Source organism: Myotis daubentonii, chromosome 14 (assembly GCF_963259705.1).
Source record: "Myotis daubentonii chromosome 14, mMyoDau2.1, whole genome shotgun sequence".
Classification (NCBI taxonomy): domain Eukaryota; kingdom Metazoa; phylum Chordata; class Mammalia; order Chiroptera; family Vespertilionidae; genus Myotis; species Myotis daubentonii.
In genome coordinates, this window is record NC_081853.1 from 1,286,939 (window position 1) to 1,312,275 (window position 25,337).

Sequence of the window (25,337 nt, forward strand, 5' to 3'; positions counted from 1 at the left end):
CTGGCGATTCCTGGGGACCCCAATCTACTCAATTTACACCCCCACCCAAGCTGTGCTATTGGCACAAAGAGAACCACCAGCGCATTTGCAGCCCAGCCCAGCAGAATGCAGATTTCAACTCCTTGCATATATAAGGGACACATTCAAGAGGCAGAATCAGGTTTGGAGCAAGCCGGAGCTGGACCCGGCTGGGCTGGCAACGTGGAACCGCTGTACCAGCAAATGCACAGGCAGATCCACCAGATCCAGTCTCACATGGGACGCTGGGAGGCGGCAGACAGGCAGTCCGTGCACTTGGTAGAAAACGAAATCCAAGCAAGCACCAGATATTCAGCCACCAGGAACGCCTGGAGATTTTGTGCAGCAAGGAGCCCCCAACAAAGGACAGAATGCCAAACTTCATGTTGCTGAGATGGCCCCCGTGAGGCTGAGACAGCCCCTGTGAGGCCGAGGCAGCCCCCGTGGGGCGGGGACGGCCCCCAAGAGGCTGGGACAGCCCCCGTGAGGCTGAGGTGGCCCCGGTGAGGCTGGGACAGCCCTGGTGGAGGTGGGACAGCCTCGGTGGGGGTGGGACGGCCCCAGTGAGGCTGAGGTGGCCCTGGTGAGGTTGAAATCAGCCTTGATGAGGTTGAAACAGGCCCGGTGAGGCTGAAATGGTCCCGGTGAAGCTGAGACGACCCTGGTGAGGTTGAAACGGCCCCGATGAGATTGGAAGGGCCCTGGTGAGGTTGAATCAGCCCAGGGGAGGTTGAATCAGCCCCGGTGAGGTTGAGACGGATCCGGTGAGGTTGAGACGGCCCTGGTGAGGTTGAAACGGCCCATGTGAGTTTGAGACAGCTCCAGTGAGGCTGAGACGGCCCCTGTGAGGCTGAAACGGCCCCGGTGAGGTTGAAACGGCCCATGTGAGTTTGAGACGGCCCCTATGAGGCTGAGACGGCCCCGGTGAGGCTGTGATGGCACTGGTGAGACTGAGACAGCCCCTGGGAAGCTGAGAAAAATACCACATGGACTCACTCATTTATGGATAATAAGGACGATTATAGGCTGATGAACAAAAATGGATACAAAGGCAGAGCAGCATTGAGCAGACTGTCAAACTACAGTGGGAACCCTGGGGAGGGTTGGGGGATAGGAGATCAACCAAAGGACTTATATGCATGCATATGAGAATAACTAATGGACACAAGACACTGGGGGGTGGAGGAAGCTGGGGGAATGTCAAGGGGGGGGGGGAAGGATACATGTGTAATACTCTTTGGAATACTTTAAGAAATAAAATATATACATATATTATATTGATCTTTTACAGAAAGGAAGGGAGAAGGATAGAGAGCCAGAAACATCGATGAGAGAGAAACATCGATCAGCTGCCTCCTGCACACTCCCTACTGGGGATGTGCCCGCAACCAAGGTACATGCCCTTGGCTGGAATCAAACCTGGGACCCTGAGTCCACAGGCTGACGCTCTATCCAGTTAGGGTGTGAGTCCCACATCTTTTTCTTGCTTCATGTATGCCTGCATTTTGTTGGAGAAACTCTCCACTGGTTTCCTGAGTGAAAACTCAGAGGTAAATATTTTGAAACTATACAAATCTAAAAAAAAAAAAAAAAAGTCTTCTTTTAAAGTTCCAATATTATATTTATATCAAAAGCAGAATATTTTTAACTTTCCTGGATTTAATGAAGCTAACTTATCAAATGTATACATATACACGCATATATATTTATTGTGATAACGCTGATTTATAACTTTATGTAAGTTTCAGGAATGCAACATTATAATTCAACATTGTACTCACCACAAATAAAACCTAGTTCCCAGCCATCACCATACAATTGACCTCCTTTAGCTATTGCATCCTCCCTCCAGGTCCCCTTCCCCTCTGATAACCACTTATCTGTTGTCTGCCTCTATAAGTTTATCTTTTGGATTTTGTTTGTTTGTCTTATTTTTTATTTTATATTCTACACTAGAGGCCCGGTACACAAAATTTGTGCACTGGAGGGGTTCCTCAGCCCAGCCTGCTCCCTGTCACAGTCCGGGACCCCTCACCAGCAGTCGGATATCCCTCTCGCAATCCGGGATCCCTCACTCCTTACTGCCCGCCTGCTCACTCCTTACCACTCAGCTTGTTGCTCTTTAGCACTGCAGTGGAGGCGGGAGAAGCTCCCACCACCACCACTGCGCTCTCCAACCCGGTATATGGATGAGTGGAGCTCTGTCTGTGGGAGCTCACTGAGCATTGGGGGCAGCTCCTGCATTAAATGTCTGCCCTGTGGTGGTCAGTGTGCATCATTGCAACTGGTCTTTCTGGTCGTTCTGCCATAATGGTCGCGTAGGCTTTTATTAGATAGACTAGAGGCCCGGTGCACAAAAATTTGTGCACTCGGGGGGAAGGGGGGGTGCCTCAGCCCGGCCTGTGCCCTCTCACAGTCTGGGACCCCTCAGGAGATAACGACCTGCTGGCTTAGGCCTGCTCCCGGGTGGCAGAGGGCAGGCCCGATCCCTAGGTGCGGCCCCTGGTCGGGCTCAGAGCAGGGCTGATTGGGGAGTTTGGGCGCCACCCCCTGTCATGCACAGAGCAGGGTGGATTGGGAGGTTGCAATGCCACCCTCAGTCATGCTCAGGGTATGGCCGATTGGGGGGTTGGGGCACCGCCCCCTGTCACACTCAAGGCAGGGTCGATGGGGAGGTTGCGATGCCACCCCCTGTCATGCACAGAGCAGGGCCAATCAGGGGGTTGGGGCGCTACCCCCTGTCACTCACAGAGCAGGGCCCATCAGGGGGGTTGGGGCTCCGTACCCTGTCACACACAGAGCAGGGTCGATCAGGGGGTTGGGGAGCTCCCCCCTGTCACACACAGAGCAGCGCCGATCAGGGGGTTGAGGAGCTCCCCGCTGTCACTCACAGAGTAGGGACAACAGGGGAGTAGGGGCACCGCCCCCTGTCACACACAGAGCAGGGTGGATCAGGGGGTTGGGGCGCCACACCCTGTCACACACAGAGCTGCAGGGCAATCAGGGAGTAGGGGAGCTCCCCCCTATCAGGCACAGAGCAGGGCTGATCAGGGGGTTGGGGTGCCTTCCCCTGTCACGAACAGAGCAGGGCGGATAGGGAGGTTGTGGCCCCGCCCCCTGTCACACACAGAGCCACAGGGCGATCAGGGGGTTTGGGTGCTGCCCCCTGTCACACTGATCCCGGTGCTGGGAGGCATATTACCCTTTTACTATATAGGATAGAGGCCTGGTGCACGGGTGGGAGCCAGCTGGTTTGCCCTGAAGTGTGTCCTGGATCAGGGTGGGGGTCCCCACTGGGGTTCCTGGCCAGCCTGGATGAGGTGCTGATGGTTGTTTGCAGCTGGTCACACACCCTTCAGGGTGGGGGTACCCCTGGGGTGCCTGGCCAGTCTGGGTGAGGGGCTGAGGGCTGTTTTCAGGCTGGCAGGTGACTGAAGCTCCCAACTGCTCCTTTTTTTCTTTTCTTTTTTTTTAATTCTGGGCCAGCTTTAGCTCTGAGGCTTGGCTCCAGCTCTTAGGCCTCCACTGCTGAAAGCAGGTATCTGGTTTGTTTGGGTTCTATAATCAAAACACTGTTTCAACTCCAGCTCTGAGATCCCGGCTGGCTGAAAGCAGGTTTCTGGGGTTTTGTTTAGCTTCTATATTTGTAACAATGTTTCAAACTGCAAGCTCAGAGGCTGGCAGCGGCAGGCGGGGAACATTGGAGTCCTCCATCACTGAAGCAAGTAAGCCTCATGTTCGCTTCAAGCTACCTGGCTGCCTGCCGCCATCTTGGCTGGCAGTTAATTTGCATATTGCCCTGATTAGCCAATGGGAAGTGTAGCGGAGGTATGGCTAATTACCATGTTTCTCTTTTATTAGATAGGATATGAGTGAAATAATATGGTATTTGTCTTTATCCATCTGACTTATTTCCTCAAGGTTCATCCATGGTGTCCAAATGTCAGGATTTCACCTTTTTATGGCTGAATAGTATTGTATTGTATAAGTGTACCACATACATATACACTTAGGTTGTTTCCATATCTTGGCTATTGTAAATAATGTTGCAATGAACACAGATGTGCATGTATCTTTAAAAATTAGTGTTGAAAATGTTTTTATTCTACCCATACACTTGATTTGTAGTTGGCTGGGTATGGAATTCCAGGTTGGAAATGATGAGTTTTAAAGGCATTTCTCTAGTATTTTAGCAATTTCCCTATTACTATTGAGAAGTCTGAAGCCCTTCTGATTTTTGATCCCTTGGATGTGAATCAAATATGATCTTCTTTTTATTCCTATTGTTCTAATAGTTGTATTTGTTGAACTCCTCTATTGAAATTTTCAGTGCAGCTATATCTTCAGCTCTATGATTTCTGTTTGCTACTTTCTTACATTTTATCTTTATAGTAAATTTTATTTTGTTGTAAATTTCACTTTGTTCATACATTATTCTCTTGACTTCAGTGACATCTTTATGACTGTAGTTTTGAATTTTTTATCAAATAAAGTACTTACCTCCATTTCATTAAAGTCTATTTTTAGGGAGGTTATATTTGGAATATATTCTTGGTTTCTTCATTTTTTCTCTTTGTCCCTGTACATCAGATAAAACAGCCATCTCTCCTAGTCTTGAAAAAATAGTTTTATGTAGAAAATGAACCTTTTTGATCAGCCTGGCCCAACCTCCTGGTTATCTCTCAAACGTCTGTGATTGTACAAACCACCTTCTTTGCTCCGATTGACTCCAGTAGTTGAGGATGTGCCAAGACCCATTTTGATGTGGGTGTTTTCTTGTGGCCCGATGTGTAGGAGGCCTCCAGCTAATTTCCAGATTTCTTCAGAGGGAATTCCTCTGTGTGTATCTGCAGGTTTGCTGTCTCCATGGGAGGAGGGAAGTTCAGGAGGCTTCTATGTTGCCATCCTGAAAGTTCAAGTCGTTTTGCCTGATGCAGTGGGTCTTTTTTTCTTTTCATATAATATGATAGTCTTTTGGTGGGTTCCATCAATTTGGGAACTGGTGTCTTCTTAGTTTTGAAAATTTTCTTAAATTACTTTTACTGTTGATTTTTTGTCGATTATGTTCTCTATTCTCTCTTCCCAAAGTCCCTATTTTTTTATCCTCACTTGAGAATATATTTTTATAGATTTTAGAGAGAAAGGAAGAGAGAGAGAGAGAGAGAGAGAGAGAGAGAGAGAGAGAGAAACATCAATCAGCTGCCTTCTGTACGCAACCCAACCTGGGATCAAACCACAACCTAGGCATGTGCCCTGACTGGAAGTCAAACCCACAACCTTTTGACAACACTCCAACCAACCCAGCCATACCCCAAAGTCCTTATTTGTTGAGATGTTGGACTTATCCTCTAACTTTCTGATCATTTTATTGACATTATTGAATTAGTTTTTATTGTTTCTTCTTTTAATTTTACTTTCACAAAGATTTCCTCAGCCTTTCCTTTCAATTATTCTATTGAGTTATTCATTTCTGTTATCATATTTTGAATTTACAAGAATTTATGTTTAATCCTGTTTCATATTTTTTACAGAATCTTGTGTCTTCATATATTATCTTCTTTTATTTCTGAGGGTACTAGTGATAATTTCTTTAGAAGTTTTATTCATTGTATATATATTATTTTCTCTAAGTTGATGTTTCCGCTTTGTTTGGACAGCTGTCCTATTAGGGGGATTCTTCAAATTTCTAGTGATTGCTGATTTCTGTTAATATTTAAGAGCTGTTTGTAAAGGAGAAAAGAGAGAAAGAGAGCAAGAAATTGAAAATCTTATTGAAAAAACTTCCCTAATTTGGTCAAGAAAATAGACATACAATTCCAAGAAGTGCTAAGTCCCAAACAAGAGGAACCCAAAGAGACCTACACCAAGACAATTAAAATGCAAAAGGTTAAAGACAAAGAGAAACCCTTAAAAGCAGTACAAGAGCCCTAACTGGTTTGGCTCAGTAGATAGAGCGTCGGCCTGCGGACTGAAGGGTCCCAGGTTCGTTCCAGTCAAGGGCATGTACCTTGGCTGCGGGCACATCCCCAGTGGGGGGTGTGCAGGAGGCAGCTGATCGGTGTTTCTAACTCTCTATCCCTCTCCCTTCCTCTCTGTAAAAAATCAATAATATATATATTTTTTAAAAGCACTACGAGAAAAGCAGTTAGCTGCCTATAAGGACTGTCAGCTGATTTCTCAACAGGAACTTTGCAGGCTGGAAGGGATTGACAAGAAATATTTAAAGTTATGAAAAGCAAGGACCTTACAACCAAGACTATTATACCCAGCAAAAATCTCATTTAGAATCAAAGGGCATATAAAGAGTTTCCCAGACAAGAAAAGCTAAAGGAGTTCATCACCACCAACCCAGTGTTACATAAATGTCAAAGGTCTTCTTTTAGAAGAAGAAGAAAAAATATTAAAAATATGAACAATAAAATAAATATACATCTATCAACAATTAAATCTAAAAAAATAAACAAACAAGCAGAACATAAATGGATTCATAGATACAAAAAACATTTGCCAGATGAGAGAGAAGCTGGGGGGATGGATGAAAAAGGTGAAAGAATTTAGAAGTACAAATTCCTTGTTACAGAATAGTCATGGGGATATAAAGTACAGCATAGGGAATGTAATAAATAATATTCTAATAATTATGTATGGTGTCAGATGGATGTGAGATTTATTGGGATGATCAGTTGGTAAGTTATGTAATGTCTAAGCAATGAGGTGTACACCTGAAACATATAATAATGTATGTCAACTATAATAGAAAATTTTTTTAATTATTAAAAAAAGAAAACTTGCCCTAACCGGTTTGGCTCAGTGGATAGAGAGTCAGCCTGTGGACTGAAGGGTCCCAGGTTTGATTCCAGTCAAGGGCATGTACCTTGGTTGCGGGCACATCCCCAGTAGGGAGTGTGCAGGAGGCAGCTGATCAATGTTTCTCTCTCAGTGATGTTTCTAACTCTCTATGCCTCTCCCTTCCTCTCTGTAAAAAAATCAATAAAATATATTATTTTTTAAAAAAGAAAACTCTTAGGACAAATTTATAGGTCAAGGCTATAAGCAATTGTATCCTGTTTCTCTTGACTAAATTCTTCCCTAACTCCTTCCTTGAACATGGATGCTTGTGCTTGAGGCAAGTGCTGGGAGCCAGAAAGACACCAGACATTATTATAATCTTGGAACTTACTGAAACTTGGTTAAAAAAGCCTTTCTCCCTAGGTGAGGCCTGTATAGTGCCTTACCTTAACCTAACTCACATGACCAAGTATCTGCAGACTCTCCAACCGGTGATCTCTGTCATATTTTACATATCTCTAAGATCCCCAGTGGAGTACATTATTGAGGACAGAGGTCTTTGTAATCAAATAAGCACAGTGTGTAATGTAAGACATAAATCTATTATAAACATCTCACTAATTCTTATTAAGTGGGGGAAAAGTGATGTGAATTCATGAAACTCAATTATTTCCTTTACTAATGGAAAAGGAAAAAGTCCTCCAGGATCGATTTAATTAACACTTTTTATTTATTTGTAATTGGCATATTGTTTTAAATACTTTAAGCTTCTGAATTACCTGCAGCTTGGAGGGCTTAATCGAGCTATCTGAAGTTCAGTGTGCACAGTAATGGTCTTGCTCTCAGGACCATTCTTCACAGAACTGGAAAAGTAAATGTCCATTGATATTTAGGTATTCAGATATCCTGACTTTGTGAGACCTAGATTCCAGTGATTGCACTTGAAAATCTTGAGTTGCAAAGACTTGTACTCTGATCATTCTCATAGTAAAATCTTACCAGAGACAGGGTTTCTTCCACAGGTGTGAGGTAGATGAGACTCCCTTCAGAAAACGGGTAAGACCGTGCTTCTCAGTCAACTGACCGACCGCCTACAGAATGTTTACACTTTAGGGCTTCTGCCTTCTCTGTGCTGCTTTAGCAGCATGCCTGATTTGGTTTTATAGAGATGAATTTCAAGGAAAACATCACCTAAATTTTATTTCAAATTACATCTCTCTGATGTCCAAAAATGTCAAGTTCATAATCTGCTATTATGAGGTAACTCAGAAAAGAGAACTGTCCTGTCAATCACAATCTCTATTATTTTTAAGGACCTCTAGTTTCTATTACAAAAGCAGAATGTCAGAACCCATTTGTCATTGAAAATTGAACAAATACTTAGCTGGATGAATGAAAACCATCATGTGGTAGGTTTGGTTTTTTAATTCAAGGTCAGGGAAAAAATGTGTTGCTAATATTTTTTTGGATAGGTTTGAGAGACAATTTTCCAACAGTAAATTTAGCTATATACAAAATGAAGACAATAAGCAAAAACCTGACAACTTTTTTCTCATCTTCCTAAATGGTAGTTTTAAAATCACCAACCTAGAGATTTAGTGTCAATCTGAGATTATTTTTTCATACCCCCATTTTAATACATTTAATCCCATCTTACAACAAATATAATCCCATCTGGCCTTGTTCTTCTCACAGGTTCTGTGTAAGAAATGCTAAAAACCCCATCTGCCATTTAGGGTTTCAGACCAACAGATGGTAAGACTTCCCTTTGTGGATGCCGCCCAGGCACCCCAAAATCAAAACATGACTCACATTCATCTCCCCTGTTACCGAAACAGATTTTTCTCTAGACTCTTTCATCTCTAAATATCACCACCATTCACTTAGTAGACTGAACCATAAGAAATGGCCTTTTTTTTGTAGGTCATAAATAGCTGAATACTGGCAATTTCAAACAGATTAACCTTTTCAGATCAGAAATCTGGGTTAAATCCCTCTTACCTCACTTCCCTTCAACTCTTACAACAAACCAATCATAAAAAATTATAAATTCTATTTCTCACGCAGGTTCTAAATCCATCTCTAAAGCAACCACTATAGCATAAGTCATCATTTATTGGCCTCAGCAATCAATGAGATTCATCCAACTAAGTAAGTGTGCAATGACCAGTGTGTCCTCTTTAAACCACACGTTAGATCATCCCACTTCTATGCTATAAACCAGTTCACAGCCCCTCTCCGCCCTGCACACAGAGCAGACGCTCAGCGGGGCCTCCGGAGCCCACAGCTCTGCCCTTCAGTCCCACATCACTCTGTTTTCTGGTTATTGTACTCTTTTATTTTCTTACTATGTTCCTTGATAGTCTTGGTTTTGATATAAGTTCAGTAATTTTTCTATTTAGTATTTTTAAAAATGAAATTGAAATTACCTTAAAAATTCAAAATCAAAAGGCTGCACCAAAACTCTGGACCTTTTCTGAATTATTCCCTAGCCTGGCTATATCTAGTGGTAGTTACTATTATAAGAAAAAATAACAATAATCAAAGCTAATATTTACTGAGGGTCAAGCTGACAGAGCAAATTGAGGTGCAGAACAACAGGGGAGCTGTAAGGTTTGCAGAGCTAGTAAATGTTGTGCGTCAGAAAGACCCATCATTCAAAGCATGCTGTGGATGCTCTTAGCCCCTCAATCTTTGAGAAAGACAACCTTTCAAACTCAGGGACCCTCTTTCTACACCATGAAGACTAAGAGCAGTGACTACAGACAGATCCAAGAGACACATTTTTAGCTGTAAAATGCCTCTAAATGTGCTCTGGTTAATCCCACTCCATTTCCAGGGACAACTCTCTCTCAAGCGGCACTTCATTGAAACAGGGTTCCTACCGGGAGGAAGAGTCTCTGGGCAGCACAGGGTTTGAACAGCTTCCTCCACTCCTGGGGGTTTCCCACGGAAAATGTGATGGGATAGATTCTGTGCACAAACTTCTCCGTATACGAGTCAGGCCACTGCTGTAACTGAAAAACATGAAAGTCAAGGGGAGGGTGATCAGACCCCCAGAAATATGGAAACCATCTGGAGCTTCTGAATGGTCAGATGGAATGTATTCCAGAAACATACATAAAAAGTCTAACTTTGTCACCACTTTCGATGCTCCCTGAGGAAAGACCATTGCTACTTCCAGAGGTGGCAAGGTGACGGGAAACACGTGAACATGGTGAGGACAGTACAAATGGAACAAACTTTCAAGAGGGAAATTGGGAAAGTGCTAAGGACAAATCCTCAAAGACAAAGATACAGAATTTTTACCAAAACCTATTTTGATAGGAAAGAAAAACCACACACACACTTGGGAACAAACTAAATGCTCCTAATTCATTATGATAGAAATATGCAATGGACTAGTGAACAGTTAGAATAAAGTAGATCTCTATGTGTTGACATAAAAATAATGGTTATGATATTCAGTTAGTTTTTAGGAAAAGCGAGAGAGCAAGATATTGAAAACCCATTTGAAGAAATAATGACAGAAAACTTCCCCTACCTGGTGAAAGAAATAGACTTACAAGTCCAGGAAGCACAAAGGGTCCCAAACAAGAGGAACCCAAAGAGGCCCACACCAAGACATATCATAATTAAAATTCCAAGGGCAAAAGACAAAGAGAAAATCTTAAAAGGAGCAAGAGAAAAGCAGTTAGTTACCTACAAGGAAGTGGCCATACATTTTAATAGTTGAAAAAATAAAATCAAGAGTAATATTTTGTGATGTGAAAAATCACATGAAATTTGGATTCCAGTGTTTATAAATAAAGATCTTATTGAAACACAGCCACACCAATTGTTTACATGCTTCTACGGCTGCTTCCACAGTAAGCAGAGGTGAGTGACTGAAATGTTCAGCCTGCAGAGCCTGAAACAGTTGCCAGCTGGTCTCTCACTGGAAAAGCTGGCCAGGCCCTATTTTAGAAGTAATTCAGTCTAAGTATCAGCTAGACAAGAGAGAATGAAGGATCTGATCCTATTTCTGATGTAAACATAAAAAAAGAAAAATAACTAAATACACCAGAACTGTTGTCCCTGAGCATTTTTTTTCATTTACAATTTTATGACTTCTTTTCTAATGTATATATACTGCTTATATAGTCATATAAAAGTTTTCAAAAAAAGACAGATCATTGGGAACACTTTAAATCTGTAACGTTAAGATGGCTATTTGGGGAGAAACCAAGATGGAGACATAGGTAAACACCTGAAATTGCTGCCTCACACAACCACTTCAAAAATACAACTAAAAGATGAGACAGATATCATCCAGAACCACGAGAAAGCTGGCTGAGTGGAAATTCTACAACTAGAAGGAAAGAGAAGAGCACACTGAGACTCAGAGGAGGTGTGGACATAAAGTGCAGAGGTACGGAGGCGCGTGTGCTCGGAAAGTATTGGCAACGGAGGAAGCCAGTGTCTTTTTCAATCGGGAGGGAGTCTCAAGCTCCCCACTGCTCTGAACTCCAGTTCCGGGCAAATCTCTGGGGACCCAGACCCATACGGGGAGAAACTGGACTGTCTGGCATCGGGCAAAACTCGAGGGCAGCTTTCTCTCAGAGGTGCTGGCAGCGATTACCGTGGGACACTGAGACAGGACACTGAGACCCGGGGGCCTCTTAGGGCAGGGCTGAGGATCAGCCATAGCTGTTTGCTCCACGCTATTGATTCCATGAGACCCCGCCCCACCCAAGCTGCTAGCAGAGGCTTTTGCATATGAATGCGCTGGCCCTTTCAGAGCTAAAATTACTGCAGCTGGGTCAGAGAGACCCAGAACATCCAAAAGAAGGACCAAGGCCCCACAGAAGCTTGCATTGCTTCACAGCTGGGCCTCATCTGGGCACCTCCAAACCCCAAACAAGGAAGAGGAATCTGCAGATTTCCCCATACCTCCAGCTGGGTAGCCTCAGGAAGAGGCTAAATTAGCACCTCCTTAGAGATCCAAGAGCCAGTGTACCCAGTGGTAAGATTGGGACCATCCAGATTACAAATCCTCAGATCCATAAGGAACACACTCAGGGGGCAGACTCAGTGAGCACCAAAGCCCTACTGAAGCAAGTCTTGCCCCATAAGGGTGTCTTCAGCACAGAAGTTCTCCCACTGTAGACACAACTGATTCTCACAGACAATTGGCCTGGAGGTCAATTCCTCCCAGTGATACCAACAACAATCAAGGCTTAACTACAACAAGATTGTGCACACAGTCCACAAAGGGGTGCACCAAGAGTGTCCACCTAAGGTAATTGGGGAGGCTGAGCCACTGGACCCTATAGGACACCTAGCACACAAAGCCACTCTAACAACACAGGGAAGCAACCAAAATGTGGAGACAAAGAAACAGAACACAAATGACAGAAATGGAGGAAAGCAAATGACTGGATATAGAGTTCAAAATCACGGTTATAAGGTTTTTCAAGAATTTTCTAGCCGAAGCCGGTTTGGCTCAGTGGATAGAGCATTGGCCTGCGGACTGAAGGGTCCCAGGTTCGATTCCAGTCAAGGACATGTACCTGGATTGCGGGCACATCCCCAGTGGGAGATGTGCAGGAGGCAGCTGATCGATGTTTCTCTCTCATCCATGTTTCTAACTATCTCTCTCCCTTTCTCTCTGTAAAAAATCAATAAAAAATATATTTTTTTTTAAAAAAAAAAAGAATTTTCTAGAAACCGCCGATAAATTTAGTGAGACCCTCGAGGTTATGAAAAAGGACAAACTAGAAATTAAGCATACACTGACTGAAATAAAGAATAATATACAGAGATCCAACAGCAAACAAGAGGATCCCAAGAATCAAGTCAAAGGAAAAAAAGTCAGTTACCTACAAGGGAGTACCCATACGATTGTCAGCTGATTTCTCAACAGAAACTTTGCAGGCCAGAAGGGAGTGGCAAGAAATATGCAAAGTGATGAATAGCAAGAACCTACAACCTTGGTTACTTTACCCAGCAAAGCTATCATTCAGAATTGAAGGTCAGATAAAGAGCTTCACAGACAAGAAAAAGCTAAAGGAGTTCATCACCACCAAACCAGTATTATATGAAATGCTGAAAGGTATTCTTTAAGAAGAGGAAGAAGAAAAGGGTAAAGATAAAAATTATGAACAACAAATACATATCTATCAACAAGTAAATCTAAAAATCAAGTGAATAAAAAATCTGATGAACAGAGTAAACTGGTGAATATAATAGAATCAGGGGCATAGAAAGGGAGTGGACTGACAATTCTCGGATGGGGGGGAAGTGGTGTGGGGGTGCGGGAAGAGACTGGACAAAAATTGTACACCTATGGATGAGGACAGTGGGGGGGAAAGGGCAGAGAGTTGGGTGGGAACTGGGTGGAGGGGAGCTATGGGGGAGGGAAAGAGGAACAACTGTAATAATCTGAACAATAAATATTAAAAAAAATAAATGCTTGTTTTTGGGAGGAAAAAAAAAAAGATGGCTATTTGGGCTCTGGACAGGTAGTTCCATTGGTTAGAGCATCGTCCAAAGTGCCAAGGTGTGGGTTTGATCCTGGGTTGGGACACATACAAGCAGCAACCAATGATGTATAAATAAGTGAACAAATCAATGTCCTCCATCTCCCCCCTTTCTCTCTCTAGAAATCAATCAATAATTTTTTTTGAAGGATGGATATTCAGGAGAGAAATCTCGGAATGAGAAAGAGCAGGAGTGATAGTCAAAGTACTTGACAACTGACTTATGAAGGGCCTAACCAATCAGACCCACAACAGGACAGATACTCAGTACAACTGCACAGACACCTCCAGACTGAGACAGGGCTAACCATCCAGGACAACGGGACCCAGCAGCCAGCACATGCTGGCAGACCCCGGAGCAGCGGTGCCTGCACAGCACCCACCGTCAGCCCTGGAGGGGCAGCAGGAGGTCCCAGGTCCACTGGTTTCCTTAACAACTTGATCCTTACCATCCTGTCTTCTGGAAGCTTGTCCACCTTTATCAGTCTATGTCTTTTAAATAAAATATTCAGGCCATTTACATTTTTACTCTGCATATAGGAATCGCTGCTGATTACAAACATTGGACACTCCTGTTGGCACTTCCTCCATGGCAAAGACACACACACACACACACACACACACACACACACACACACACGAGCTGTTGCTGCCCCACTGTCCCTGCCAGAATGGATTGGTGGCCATTCCCCTTTCTGTGTCCCACTATTTTCTAATACTGAGTCTAGGGCAGGAGCAAAGAGGAGCCAAACCTAAATCACATGTCTGATCCCAAGTTTCCTGGAGAGTCCAGGAAATCAACCAGCTGCCATTTTCAGCTTCTATTTCAGGAGATGACAAAGATAAATAAAACTTTAAAATATTAAAGATCTACAATGTAGATGGTAAGAATCACCACCATATCTATTGTATTTAAGCAGATTTAAAATAAATTCTACTTAAATAAAGCTCACCCACAACGAAACTTCCAAAGGAATAATGATGGTGAGTAGTTTTTTTGGTTTTTTTTTTTGTTTGTTTGTTTTTTGTTTTTGTTTTTTTTGTTTTTTTTTTACCCTGAGGTATGTGACTTTGCACTTCCCGGGAAGTTATTATAAGAAACTCTGGATATTCCCACAATGCTCTGCGTTGGCACTTACAGCTCTGAGCAGTGGCATAACCTGCCCTCCACCTTCCCTGTGGCTGAGGAGAAACCCGCTGCTGACCCTCAGCTAACACACTGCCCCACGTCTAGATGTTCCAAGAATCTTTGTAGAATGAGAGAATATACAGATGACCTGACCCACTGCACAGGTACACTCTGCAGAGCAAGCATCATTTGTCCCCTTTGTGTATTCATCTACCATGGGTGGGGTTTACCTTTACTACAAAAACATTGGAACTGAGAATTCAGTGACTGTGTAAGAGCCAAGATTTTAAATCAAAACTGGCACCACAGTCCGAGTATGAAAAAAACGGGTGACACCATAGGTCCTGCCCAAATTTTAACACCCGAGTATAATTTCTTTCATTTAGTTGAACTTCACAGTCTAACAAAGACCTGAGGAAATGAGCCATCAAATGGGTAAAGGCATCAGGAAATTCAAAATGTGGCACAACTTCACACGTATCTACAATGATTTCATCCATATAATTTGCTCCTAATTACCCCAAAACTTAGTAATTTTTTATCTATTATGCTCATGGGTCCCCTGGTCCAGAAGTGTGGACAGGCCCAGAAGGGACAGCTTGCCCTGCTCCACCGTATTTGGGCCTCAATTGGAAGCCTGGAAGGGGAGAGCTGGAATCACCTGGAGGCTGGCTTGCTCACACGTCTGGCGGGAGAGGGGAGTTACTGGCTGGGACTTGGTCCCTCTCTGCGCGGACCTCTGTGTGTCGTCTCTCCCTGCAGGCTAGCTGGGCTTCGTCACAGTGCAGTGGCCAGGCTCCGGGGCGGGCGTTCCGAGAACCAAGCAGAGCCATCTCCTTTCTATGACCAAGGCTCAGATGTCACATAGCATTACATGTCTCAGACCCTATTTTATATGAACATACATATTGCGTATGTAGATGTGTATGTATTGCCTATTGCCTTATAACAAACTTAGTAACTCAAAACCAAAAGCATTTATCTCAGATAGTTCCTCGGGGTCAGCAATCCTCGAGCTGCGTTGTTCTGGCTCAAGGCTTCTTGTGAGGTTACAGCCCAATGGCTAGAGCTACAGTCATCCTGACCTGGCGCCGTTAGCTGGTTATTAATAACGGGAAGGAGCAGAGCGAAGGCCAGACACTACAGGCATGTCACCCGGGAGCTTCACCAGGAGCTGCCGTTTCACACTCCCCAGCGGCCAACAGAGGGGAGGCAGCCGCATGCCCAGTGAAGCCGGGGAGACTACGGAAGGTGCTTGCTGTCAGTCACAGCTGAGAACAAAGGTCAGCATGGGTGTGGCCACTGTAGGGGCACAAAACTTGGGCTATTTACTCCCCTGAACAAAGGAGTTCCCTCTCTTGTGCTTTTACTGCTCTTGGAACTCCTGGGAGTTGGGTGACTCTGGGTTTGTGGGGCTCCCTTGCATTCACCCCCACTACCCATGGCCATGAGGACCCCACACACTGGACTAATGGACTTCAGCCAGCTTAATGCTGAAGAGGCCCTGGCTGCAACATGGAAATAAACTCTGGCCACTGACGCTGCTTCTAGCTTCACTGAGGCCCCAGCTCCACTTCTATGACTGGACTAAGGAAACCCATGCAAATAAAAATCACTCATTCTCCCAGGCTAGATTCAGAAAATTCTTTTCTTTGAGATATTGTAAGACTTCCACCCCCAGCATCCAGTGGGGAAAGGACCCCTGTTTTCTTTTATATCAATCCGCAGGCTTCATGGAGCAGGGGTTCCGTCCCCAGGTTTACCCCCGCGTGCCCGTGCCAGGAGCCTTCCTTCCTGAGCTGCGGCCTCTTTGACCTGCCTGACAGCAGCTGGCTCCCCCAGAGAAAGGGGTCAGGAGAGAAAGAGAATGCGAACAAGAAGGAAGGTGTCACGCCTTTTTAAATCTAATTCTGAAGTGGAATAGCATCACTTCTTCCCTATGCCATTGGTCACACAGACCAAGCTGCGTCAGTGTAGGAGGGAAATACAGAGGGTGTGAACCAGAAGGTGGGACACTGGGGCCTCTGAAAAATACAGCCTGCCCGCATATGTAGCCACATAGCCACAAGCTCCTCCTCCTGACCTTGTCCGAAGCGGAAGCTTACGTTGTGTTTGGCTCCATCCCCCCCCCGCCCCCCCCCCCGCCCCGGCTCCCTGCCTGAGGAGGGACTCAGGAGGCACTTGTCCAGCGGGCGTGGTACAAGGCGTGGCTAGTGTTTGCCCACAGCCACTGTCCTCCCTCCCTGCACACAGGGTGCTTCTCAGCCCCTCACACCGCTTCTAGACGATGAATGGGTGCAGAGAAGACGTGCCACTGTCCAGCGGAGGGACGAAAAAGCAGTCGTGATGCGCTCTCTTCTCCTGGAGAGGAGACCCAGGGCTTGGAGGCCGCAGGCTCCGGCAGGTGCACCAGAGCACGGCTGGTCTGCACAGAGACAGCCCTGGGACTCTCTGGGAGCAGCCACTACAGCCTGGCCTGGCCGGGTCCTCACAGATCTGTCATCTCTGCCATCAGTCCCGCTGGCCCCAAGTGCAGAGGAGAAAACTGAAGCTCACTAAGTGATTTTGTCACTTAGTTGGTAAAATAGGAACATGATTGTTACCTTTATCAAGCGTTGTTATGAGGATTAATAGTCAACCATAAACCTTGACAAATGCTTATCATGACTTCCATCATTTCCAGACCACAGCTTCCGACCAGCTATGTATGTTTCCGTGATTTTTCTCCTCCCCACGCCCCCCCGTACCCTGACTCAGTTTTCAAGGCATTTTGCAAACATTCAAAGCCCCAAGAATATCTGTTCCCCTGGCTTCTCTTGGTGAAGATGTGACGGTGGTTTCTTCTTTAGGAAACATTTTCCAGCTTAGCCTTTCCCTGCCCGACCTGCTGCTTGGGCGTGTCTCACCAGCGGCCCCTCGTGGCAGGCGGCAGCACTGCGGGCTCAGTAAGCAGGTCCCTGCAGAGCAGGCGAGGCATCCGAGTCTCACAGACTTCCAGGTAAAGCAAAGCTCGCTCTGCATGAGCAAGCTGCGGGACCGCGGAGGGGCGTTTCCCACGCGCTCCTCATGTGCTGGCTAGAGAACTGCTATTCCCTCCTCAGCACAGAAACAGTCAAATAAATGATGGCTCAGCACATAATTAACTACTAGGTAGTCACCAAAAAGAATGATGCAGGAATGTAGGGATCCTGACCTGGGGAGGAAACGCAAGTTCCAGGAGAACTCTGAGAGATAATCCTGATTTTGTAAAAGAAATATATGTTAAGTTGGGTACATAAATATGCATGCATTATTATGTGCCTATATACTATTACATCCTATATAATAAAGTGGTAAAATGCAAATTGACCCTCATGCCCTCACAAGATGGCTGCCTATGACCAGGCCAACAGGGGGTTAGTGAGGGACGACCAAACGACTGAACAGCAGGTTGCATGGGGCGACCAGGCCAGTAGGGGGGTGCGGGGGGGCTGTGAGGGTGGACCAGGCCAGCGGGGGGGCGGATGGGGCACAGTTGGTGGCAACCAGGCTAACCAGGTTGGCAGAGGGGGGCGACCAGGCCGGCAGGGGGGGCAGTAAGAGGCGACCAGACTGGCGGGGGGAGGAAGTTAGGGACAACCAGGTTGGCAGGGGGGGGCAGTTGGGGGCAATTAGGCTGGTGGGGGGGGCAGTGAGGGGCAACTAGGCCTGTGGGGGGGCAGTTTGGGGTAACCAGGCTGGTGGGGGGGCAGTTAGAGGTGACCAGGCCGGCAGAAGGGGGCAGTTGGGGGCGCCCAGGCCGGTAAAGGGGGGCAGTAAGGGGTGACCAGGCCGGCGGGAGGGGGGGGCAGTTAGGAGCAACCAGGCCAACTGGGAGGGGGCAGTTGGGGGATATCAGGCCAGCATGCAGGGACAGTGAGGGGTGAACCAGGCTGGTAGGGGAGGCAGTTAGGGGCAATCAGGCCAGTACACAGAGACAGTGAGGGGCAATCAGACCGGCAGCAGGGGGCAGTTAGGGGCAACCAGGCAGGCAGGCAGGTGAGCGATCAGGAACCAGCAGTCCAGGATTGTGAGAGGTATGTCCTGGATTGGAGAGGGTGCAGGCTGGGCTGAGGGGACCCCCTACCCCCATGCATGAATTTCATGCACCGGTCCACAGATAAACACACATACACACCTGTATATGGGGGGAAAAAACATATAAAAGAATCACTCTAAATTGCTAAGTCTGATACTTTCTTGGGTTGGACTGAAATGTAGCAAAGACTGCACATTTAGTTATAAGCCCTATATTGTTTGAATTTATTTTAACTCACATATATTACTTATTGATAACATATACGACATAGCACATCAATGACCATAAACGATCCGTCTCCTGAGTGAGAACAATGTCCATGATTCCAAGAGGGATCAAGCTCTGGGGCAAATGCTTTCAGTGCATCATCTCGCTTCATCCTCACGATGCTTCCATCTACAGGTGCAATCGCCCCTGTGGGAGCCGCGCCAGTGAGAGCACAGAGGCCTTGTTGTTCATACACCGGGATGTTCAAGGCTGTTCTGGCATGAGCCTCATTGGGGTGCCCAAGGCCAAGACACCATGAGCGGGTGTAAGGATATCTGGTACACTGTGCCCTTCTGTAACCCAAATGATTGATGTCACTGTTGTCAGCTAGCCTGCTTTATCTCTGGAGTAAAATACAGGCTACTGACCAGTTAGTCTGTAAGAGAGCAGCTGGGCAGAGCAGAGGCTAGAGAGCTCAGAGAAGGAGAGGCGGTAGGCAGACAGAATGTAGCTCCTACGTGTGCAGGAGAGAGGAGAGCTCAGACGGAGCTGAGAGCTGGTGCTGCCACGATGGAAGGCTAGGAGCTCACAGAGAGCTCAGATACAGCTGCCATGTTACCCGCCAGTGTGCTGGGCAGGGAGACAGGAGAAGCTGCTGAGCCAGAGAGGCCATGAGGCTGCAGCTCTAAGGGAGAGGCAGGTGCTATTGCTGTGTGAAGCTTCAGGTTTAGAGGCAGCGTGCGGCTGCTCAGATAACAGCTGTGGGCACAGAGACAGATGCTGCTTTATGGAAAAGACATGTATTCACCAACTGGTGTGCAGCTGCCTGCCTGTATGGGCTTTGCTGTGAGGACTGTCTTGTCTGATGGTTATGTGGCCACTGGCTCCTGCAATAAAGACTCATCCTTCTGCTAGTGCACCCACAACCTCTCATGGCTTCTCTGTCTGCTCCGCCACCGAGAAAGAATCGACCTGCTGTCTAGGGAGCAGAGGATAAAGGGGGACTTGGCTTAAGTTCCCAACAGTGAGTGTAGTGGGCAGGGTTAGAGGAGGAACCAGCCCTGGCGTAGTCGGGAAGAGTTGCGAAGATCACATGGACTCACAAGAACTCAGAGCAGCAGTGCTGAGCAGAACTCCTGCTGGCTCTGACACCCTGTGTTACAGATAGAGGTGCACAGTCACACAGTTGAATGTGCAGCAAAATACATCTGTGAACAATATATGCTTTTCCCAAAATGCAGCCCAGCTGACTCGGCACATGTTATGCTGCAATATCTGCCAATTCACCTGCTTATCAAACTCGGGCTTCAGAGATTCTTCTGTGAAAATGTGGAAGTGCATCTTCCTGTGGCTGAAGAGCACGGCTGACTTCAGCATGACCAGCGTCTCCTCCAGCCGGTTGCCGCAGGCCACCACGGCCAGGTGGATCCAGAGCTTGGGGGGCAGCACGGCATGGAAACTCCTGGGTTCTCCGGGTTTCCTGGAAAGAATACAAATTAAAGCTATTCCTAAACTTATAAAAAAAAAAAACCAGCCAGTAAATGGTTGGAACATTCCAAAACATGAGCAGGCACAATATGTTATATTTTATAAAGTGATAAGCTGACAACTCTTCTTGTTCAGAGAATAATACCATGTATCCAGCATTGACCCTGGCAGTGGCCGGAGTCACGGTTAGGGCTGCGGGAGGGGACTGTGACTTCCATGCCAGCACACAGCTGTCTGGTGCCTGCTGGCTGCCACTGGCCCAGCTGGGAAATAGCATTGTAACCTTGACAGCTGTGACAGGGGCTGGGAAGCTCCCCTCAGAGGGGCCATGGAAATTAGATTTGAATGCAACTTGAGTAAGAGGGTGGGGCATGGCTTTCTCATGTGAAATGAGCAACATGATATTCTCACCATCTGGATGGTGTTAGGTTGTGGGGGGTGCATGACCACTGAACCAAAGGAAAATCACACAAGTCTGGGAGGTGAGCACAGGAACCCACACATGTGCCTCTATTACGTGTTGGGAGAGTCGTGAAGAAACAGGCATTAATCTAACCATCTCACTCACGGTTGCGGAGGTGGTATGTGTGAAATTCAGCTTGCAGTATGAAACTGATATTAGTGAGAAACAGGCAGGAGAGGCGGCAGGTTAAGCTGAAAATTACCAAGGAACCAAATACCAAGTTAACAGCTGAGAAGGGATCAGGATCCAAGAGTCCTGCTATTTCATCATAACAAAAGATTTGTTCCAGACACCGGGATGCAGCCCAGCCTCAGACACAGCACTGAGAAACAGTCCTGGCAAGTGGGAGAAGGGGGCCCGGAGAGGGGCCTGAGACAAAGGGAACTAATGTACTCGAGCAAAAGATGCAGACGGGGAAGCCTGGATGTTGGAGACACCTCCCTTCCGAAACCTGAGCACAGCAAGCTGCCCTGTGAACTGCCCGTGGGAGGAGGGCAATTTGCTCCCCATTCCTTTCCCCAGGAAGAAAGTTAAAGATGTGGGTGGAGCTTGCTGGGCAGCTTCCTAATCTGATCACTCAGGAGCATGCTCAATAGGAGCCCCTTCCTGCTCAGCGAGCCAGGATGCAGAAAGTCCCTGAGGGTCCACTGATTTTGATGATCACAGGAGAAGATAGCAGCGAGGTCCTAAGTCTCTCCCTAAATTATCCCCCTCTCTTCATCCTCCCATTGAAGGCCACTGTCTTCCTTCCCCTTCATAACTGGGGCAGCTCCCCTGTGAGTGAAAAGTTGACTGCAGCACAATAAGGTATTTTGAGAAAAAGACAGACTGCACTGACATAACTTTTATTACAGTACTAGAGGCCAGGTGCACAAATTCGTGCATGGGTGGGGTCTGGTGGCCCGCCCTAATCCGGGTGATCAGGGTGGGTCAGATGGGGGGAGGGGTCGCAGGCGGTTGGCTGGCCGGCCAGCCCCCTGGTTGAACTCCCAGTTGAACTCTGGGTTGAACTCCCTGTGGAGGGGACAATTTGCATACTAGCCTTTTATTATATAGGATATATTTATAATTGTTCAATTTTATTATTTGTTGCTAATCTCTCACTGTGCTGAATTTATAAATTAAACTTTATCGGGGCATGTATGTACAGGAAAGAACATATATAAATAGTTTTCTCTATCCAGGGCAGATATGCTCTAAGACCCCCCATGGATGCTGAAAACCATGAGTAGAACTAAACCCTATCCATATGTTCTAAGCACCCCATAGCGTCTCTTCAGCAAATCTGGATTGCCAGCATCACTACTCTTGCATTTTGGGGGCATAATTAAGTGTGCAAGTATTTTGATATCCTTACAGTCAATCTGATGACCAAGACGGCTATAAGTAACTAATGAACATCTATTATAATAAAAGCGTAATATGCTAATTAGACCAAACAGCCAGACGACCTTCCAGTCGTTCTTCTGGACAACCTTCCAGAGGAAGCCAGGGCTGTGAGGGCCGAGGCAAGCCGTCACGCCTGTGCGGGCTGAGCCCCTGCATGAAGTTCATGCATCAGGACTCTAGTGTAACATAGACCGCATGAATATGCTGGACAAAAGGATAATTCATATTCTGGGTGGGTTGGAAAGGGGCAGCAGGAGAGTTCAGCATTGTATGCAATTTAAAACTTTTGAATTGTTTATTTTTGGAATAATTATCCTATATAATAAAAGTGTAATATGCTAAGTGTCCAACCGTTCATTCAACTGTTTGTTCGACCATTCCACCAGTCACTATGATGTGCACTGACCATTAGGGGGCAGACACTCCAAACAGCAGGTTAGCTTGCTGCTGGGATACAGCCAATTGGAACTCGGTGAGACAGGCCAGACACATCATACCACCCCCCCCCCGTGGTCCCTCCCTGGCCCCGATGGGCCCAATTGAGACTGGGTGAGATGGGCCAGACATGCCCTGGAGCCCTCCTGCGGTCCCTCCCTGGTTGGCCAGCCTCCATCGGCCCCAATCAGGCGAGACAGCCCTGATCACCAGCCAGGCCAAGGGACCCCACCGGTGAACAAATTCGTGCACAGGGCCTCTAGTATCCAATATTTTCAGATGACAGTTGACCATGGGTAACTGAAACCATGGATAAGGAGGGACTATTATAATGGACAGAATAGAGCAAGATGCCTGCCCTTGCAGAGTTACTTTCTACAGGTGGTAGGGGAAGGACAAAGAAAGAAACAGCAGCAAAGCAAATAGTAAGTAAGTAATTTACACAGATAGTGATTCAGTGGTGAGCACTGTGAAGGAGATAGAGCAGGAAAACATACAGGAGCGGCTGCTGGGCTGGTGCACTTTACACAGCCCCACTGAAAAGGTGAGATCTGGAGACAACCTGGAGAAGATGAGGGAGTGACCATGGCACTTCTGGGTGAGGAACAGTCAGAGCAAAGGTGCTACACCAGGAATATGCCCAGCGAATTCGCGATGCCTGCCTTTAGGTCTCAGGTGTCGGTTCACTTCCTCAGCTTCATAGCTGGGTTTTCAGACCTGCTGTTAAAGCCACCTCCCAATTAACTTATGTAAAGGGATGGGAAGAGCATGTCACCAATAACGCTAAATTCACAAACAACTAGCTAAAATATGCTACAAAGATATTTAATACAAACTCATTTGCTTAAAAATATGCTCAATATTTAGGAACAGATACATCATCCCAAGGTACTAAAACTATACATGCGATTGTTTAGATATCTTAAATATGAACCATTACCCCACCCCAAACAGAAAAACTCTGACTAGTTTAGCTTTACACACTGAGCTTCTACATGAATAAAACATTTAACCTTAGTAATCTGGGAATACAAATTCAAACAAGAAAGAGATTCCATTTTATTTTCAGATTGGCAAACATATTAAAAGAAAATAAAAGTTGGGCCATATAAGCCTTGAAGAGATGGAGGTAGGAGACAGTTCAGAAATTGCCAATCGGCCACACACCATGGAGAGCCCCTGGCAACATCTCCCAGGAGTGAAAATATGCACGCTGCTCAGCCCTCCAGTTCTACATTTATACATACAACATGAAGAAACTCGCACACTTGCACAAGACTCTTGCAAGAATGCTCGCAGCAACCCTGTTTTTCATAGTGAAAAATTGGAAATAACTTTGCTGTCCACACACAGGACAATCATGAATGTATCTGATATGTTTAAGTGGAATACTACATAGCAGTGAAAATGAACAAACCAGAATGCCATGTATCATCATAAGGCCAAAATGGAAAAAGGCAATTTATAGAAGGAAAGCCATAGAATATCACTGAGATGAAGCTTAAAACAAGCAAAATGGCACTATATATTGCTCACAGACACGTGGGAAAAAAGTAAACATGCATAAGGATGATAATAGAAAACAGTATGGAGTTTCCTCAAAAAATTAAATATTGAACTGCCATTTGACCCTGTGATTCCACTGCTCGTAATATAGCTTAAGAAACCACGAAACATCAATCATGAGAATATATGCACCCCTATGTTCATAATAGTGCTATTACCAACAGCTAAGATCGGGAAACAGCCCAAGTGCCCATCAGTAGATGAGTGGATAAAAAAAGCTGTGGTAATTTTACACAATGGAATACTCTGTAGCAGTAAAAAAGAAGAATCTTTGAGAGAACCAAGATGGCGGCATAGGGTACGGACCTGTGCCTGCTGCCTCCCACAACAGCATCAAAACTACCAACTATAAGACAAACAGCTTTCATTCAGAACCATGGGAAGGCTGGCCCAGTGGAAGCTCTACAACTGGAAGGAAAGAAAGAAGAGCATTGAGACTGAGTAGGATGTGCAGAGGCACCAAGTACAGAGGTATGGAGTCGCAAGCCAGGAGGGCTGCAACTGGATGTGCGGTTTTTTTCAGTCAGAAGGGGTTACAGACTCTCAAATCCACAGAGTTTGTACCCCTACGAGGAGAGACAGGATGGCCTGGTAGTGGGTCAGAGAGCAAGGGAGGCTTGCTCGCCGGCACTCGGGGACGCGGAGACACGGAGGGAGTCGCAGAGAGACGAGGAGTCGCGGAGACGCCATTGCCCTTTGCTCCACCCTGGTGACTCCCGGGGACCCCACCCTAGCTGTGCCAGTGGCACAAAGAGAACCTCCTGCGCTTTTGCAGCCCAACCCAAAAAAACAACATACCTCAACTCCTCGCATACATAAGGGATACACTCAGGAAGCAGAAACAGGTTCGGAGGAAGCTGGAGCCAGACCCTGCTGGGCCGGCAATGTGGAACCGCTGTACCAGCAAAAGCACAGGCAGGTCCACCAGATCCAGTCTCACATGGGACACTGGGAGACAGCAGACAAGCAATCTGTGCACTTAGTAGAAAACAAAATCCAGGCAAGCATACCAGATACTCAGCCACCAAGAACGCCTAGAGATTTTGTCCAGCAAGGAGCCACCCAACAAAAGATGGAATGCCAAACTTCGTGTTGCTTAGATGGCCCCCGTGAGGCTGAAATGGCCCCCATGAGACTGAGCCAGCCCCCGTGAGGCTGAGACAGCCCCCATGAGAATGTGATGGCCCCGTGAGGCTGAGATGGCCCCCGTGAGGCTGAGACAGCCACGGTGGGGCTGAAACGACTCAGGTGAAGCTGAAACAGCCCCTGCGAAGC

The 25,337-nt window shown here is 46.3% G+C and overlaps 1 protein-coding gene across 2 annotated transcripts in view; it reads right to left on the bottom strand.

Annotated features, from left to right (window-relative positions):
• The window catches only part of GXYLT2 (glucoside xylosyltransferase 2), a 155,166-nt gene that overhangs the window by 85,467 nt on the left and 44,362 nt on the right, over window positions 1-25,337 (bottom strand). For both annotated transcript variants that reach the window (XM_059662950.1, XM_059662951.1), the window contains exons 2-3: window positions 20,009-20,201; window positions 9,693-9,824 (exon numbers count right to left, since the gene is read on the bottom strand). In XM_059662950.1, coding sequence (XP_059518933.1) covers window positions 9,693-9,824; window positions 20,009-20,201 — 325 coding nt within the window. The remainder of the gene's footprint in view (window positions 1-9,692; window positions 9,825-20,008; window positions 20,202-25,337) is intronic.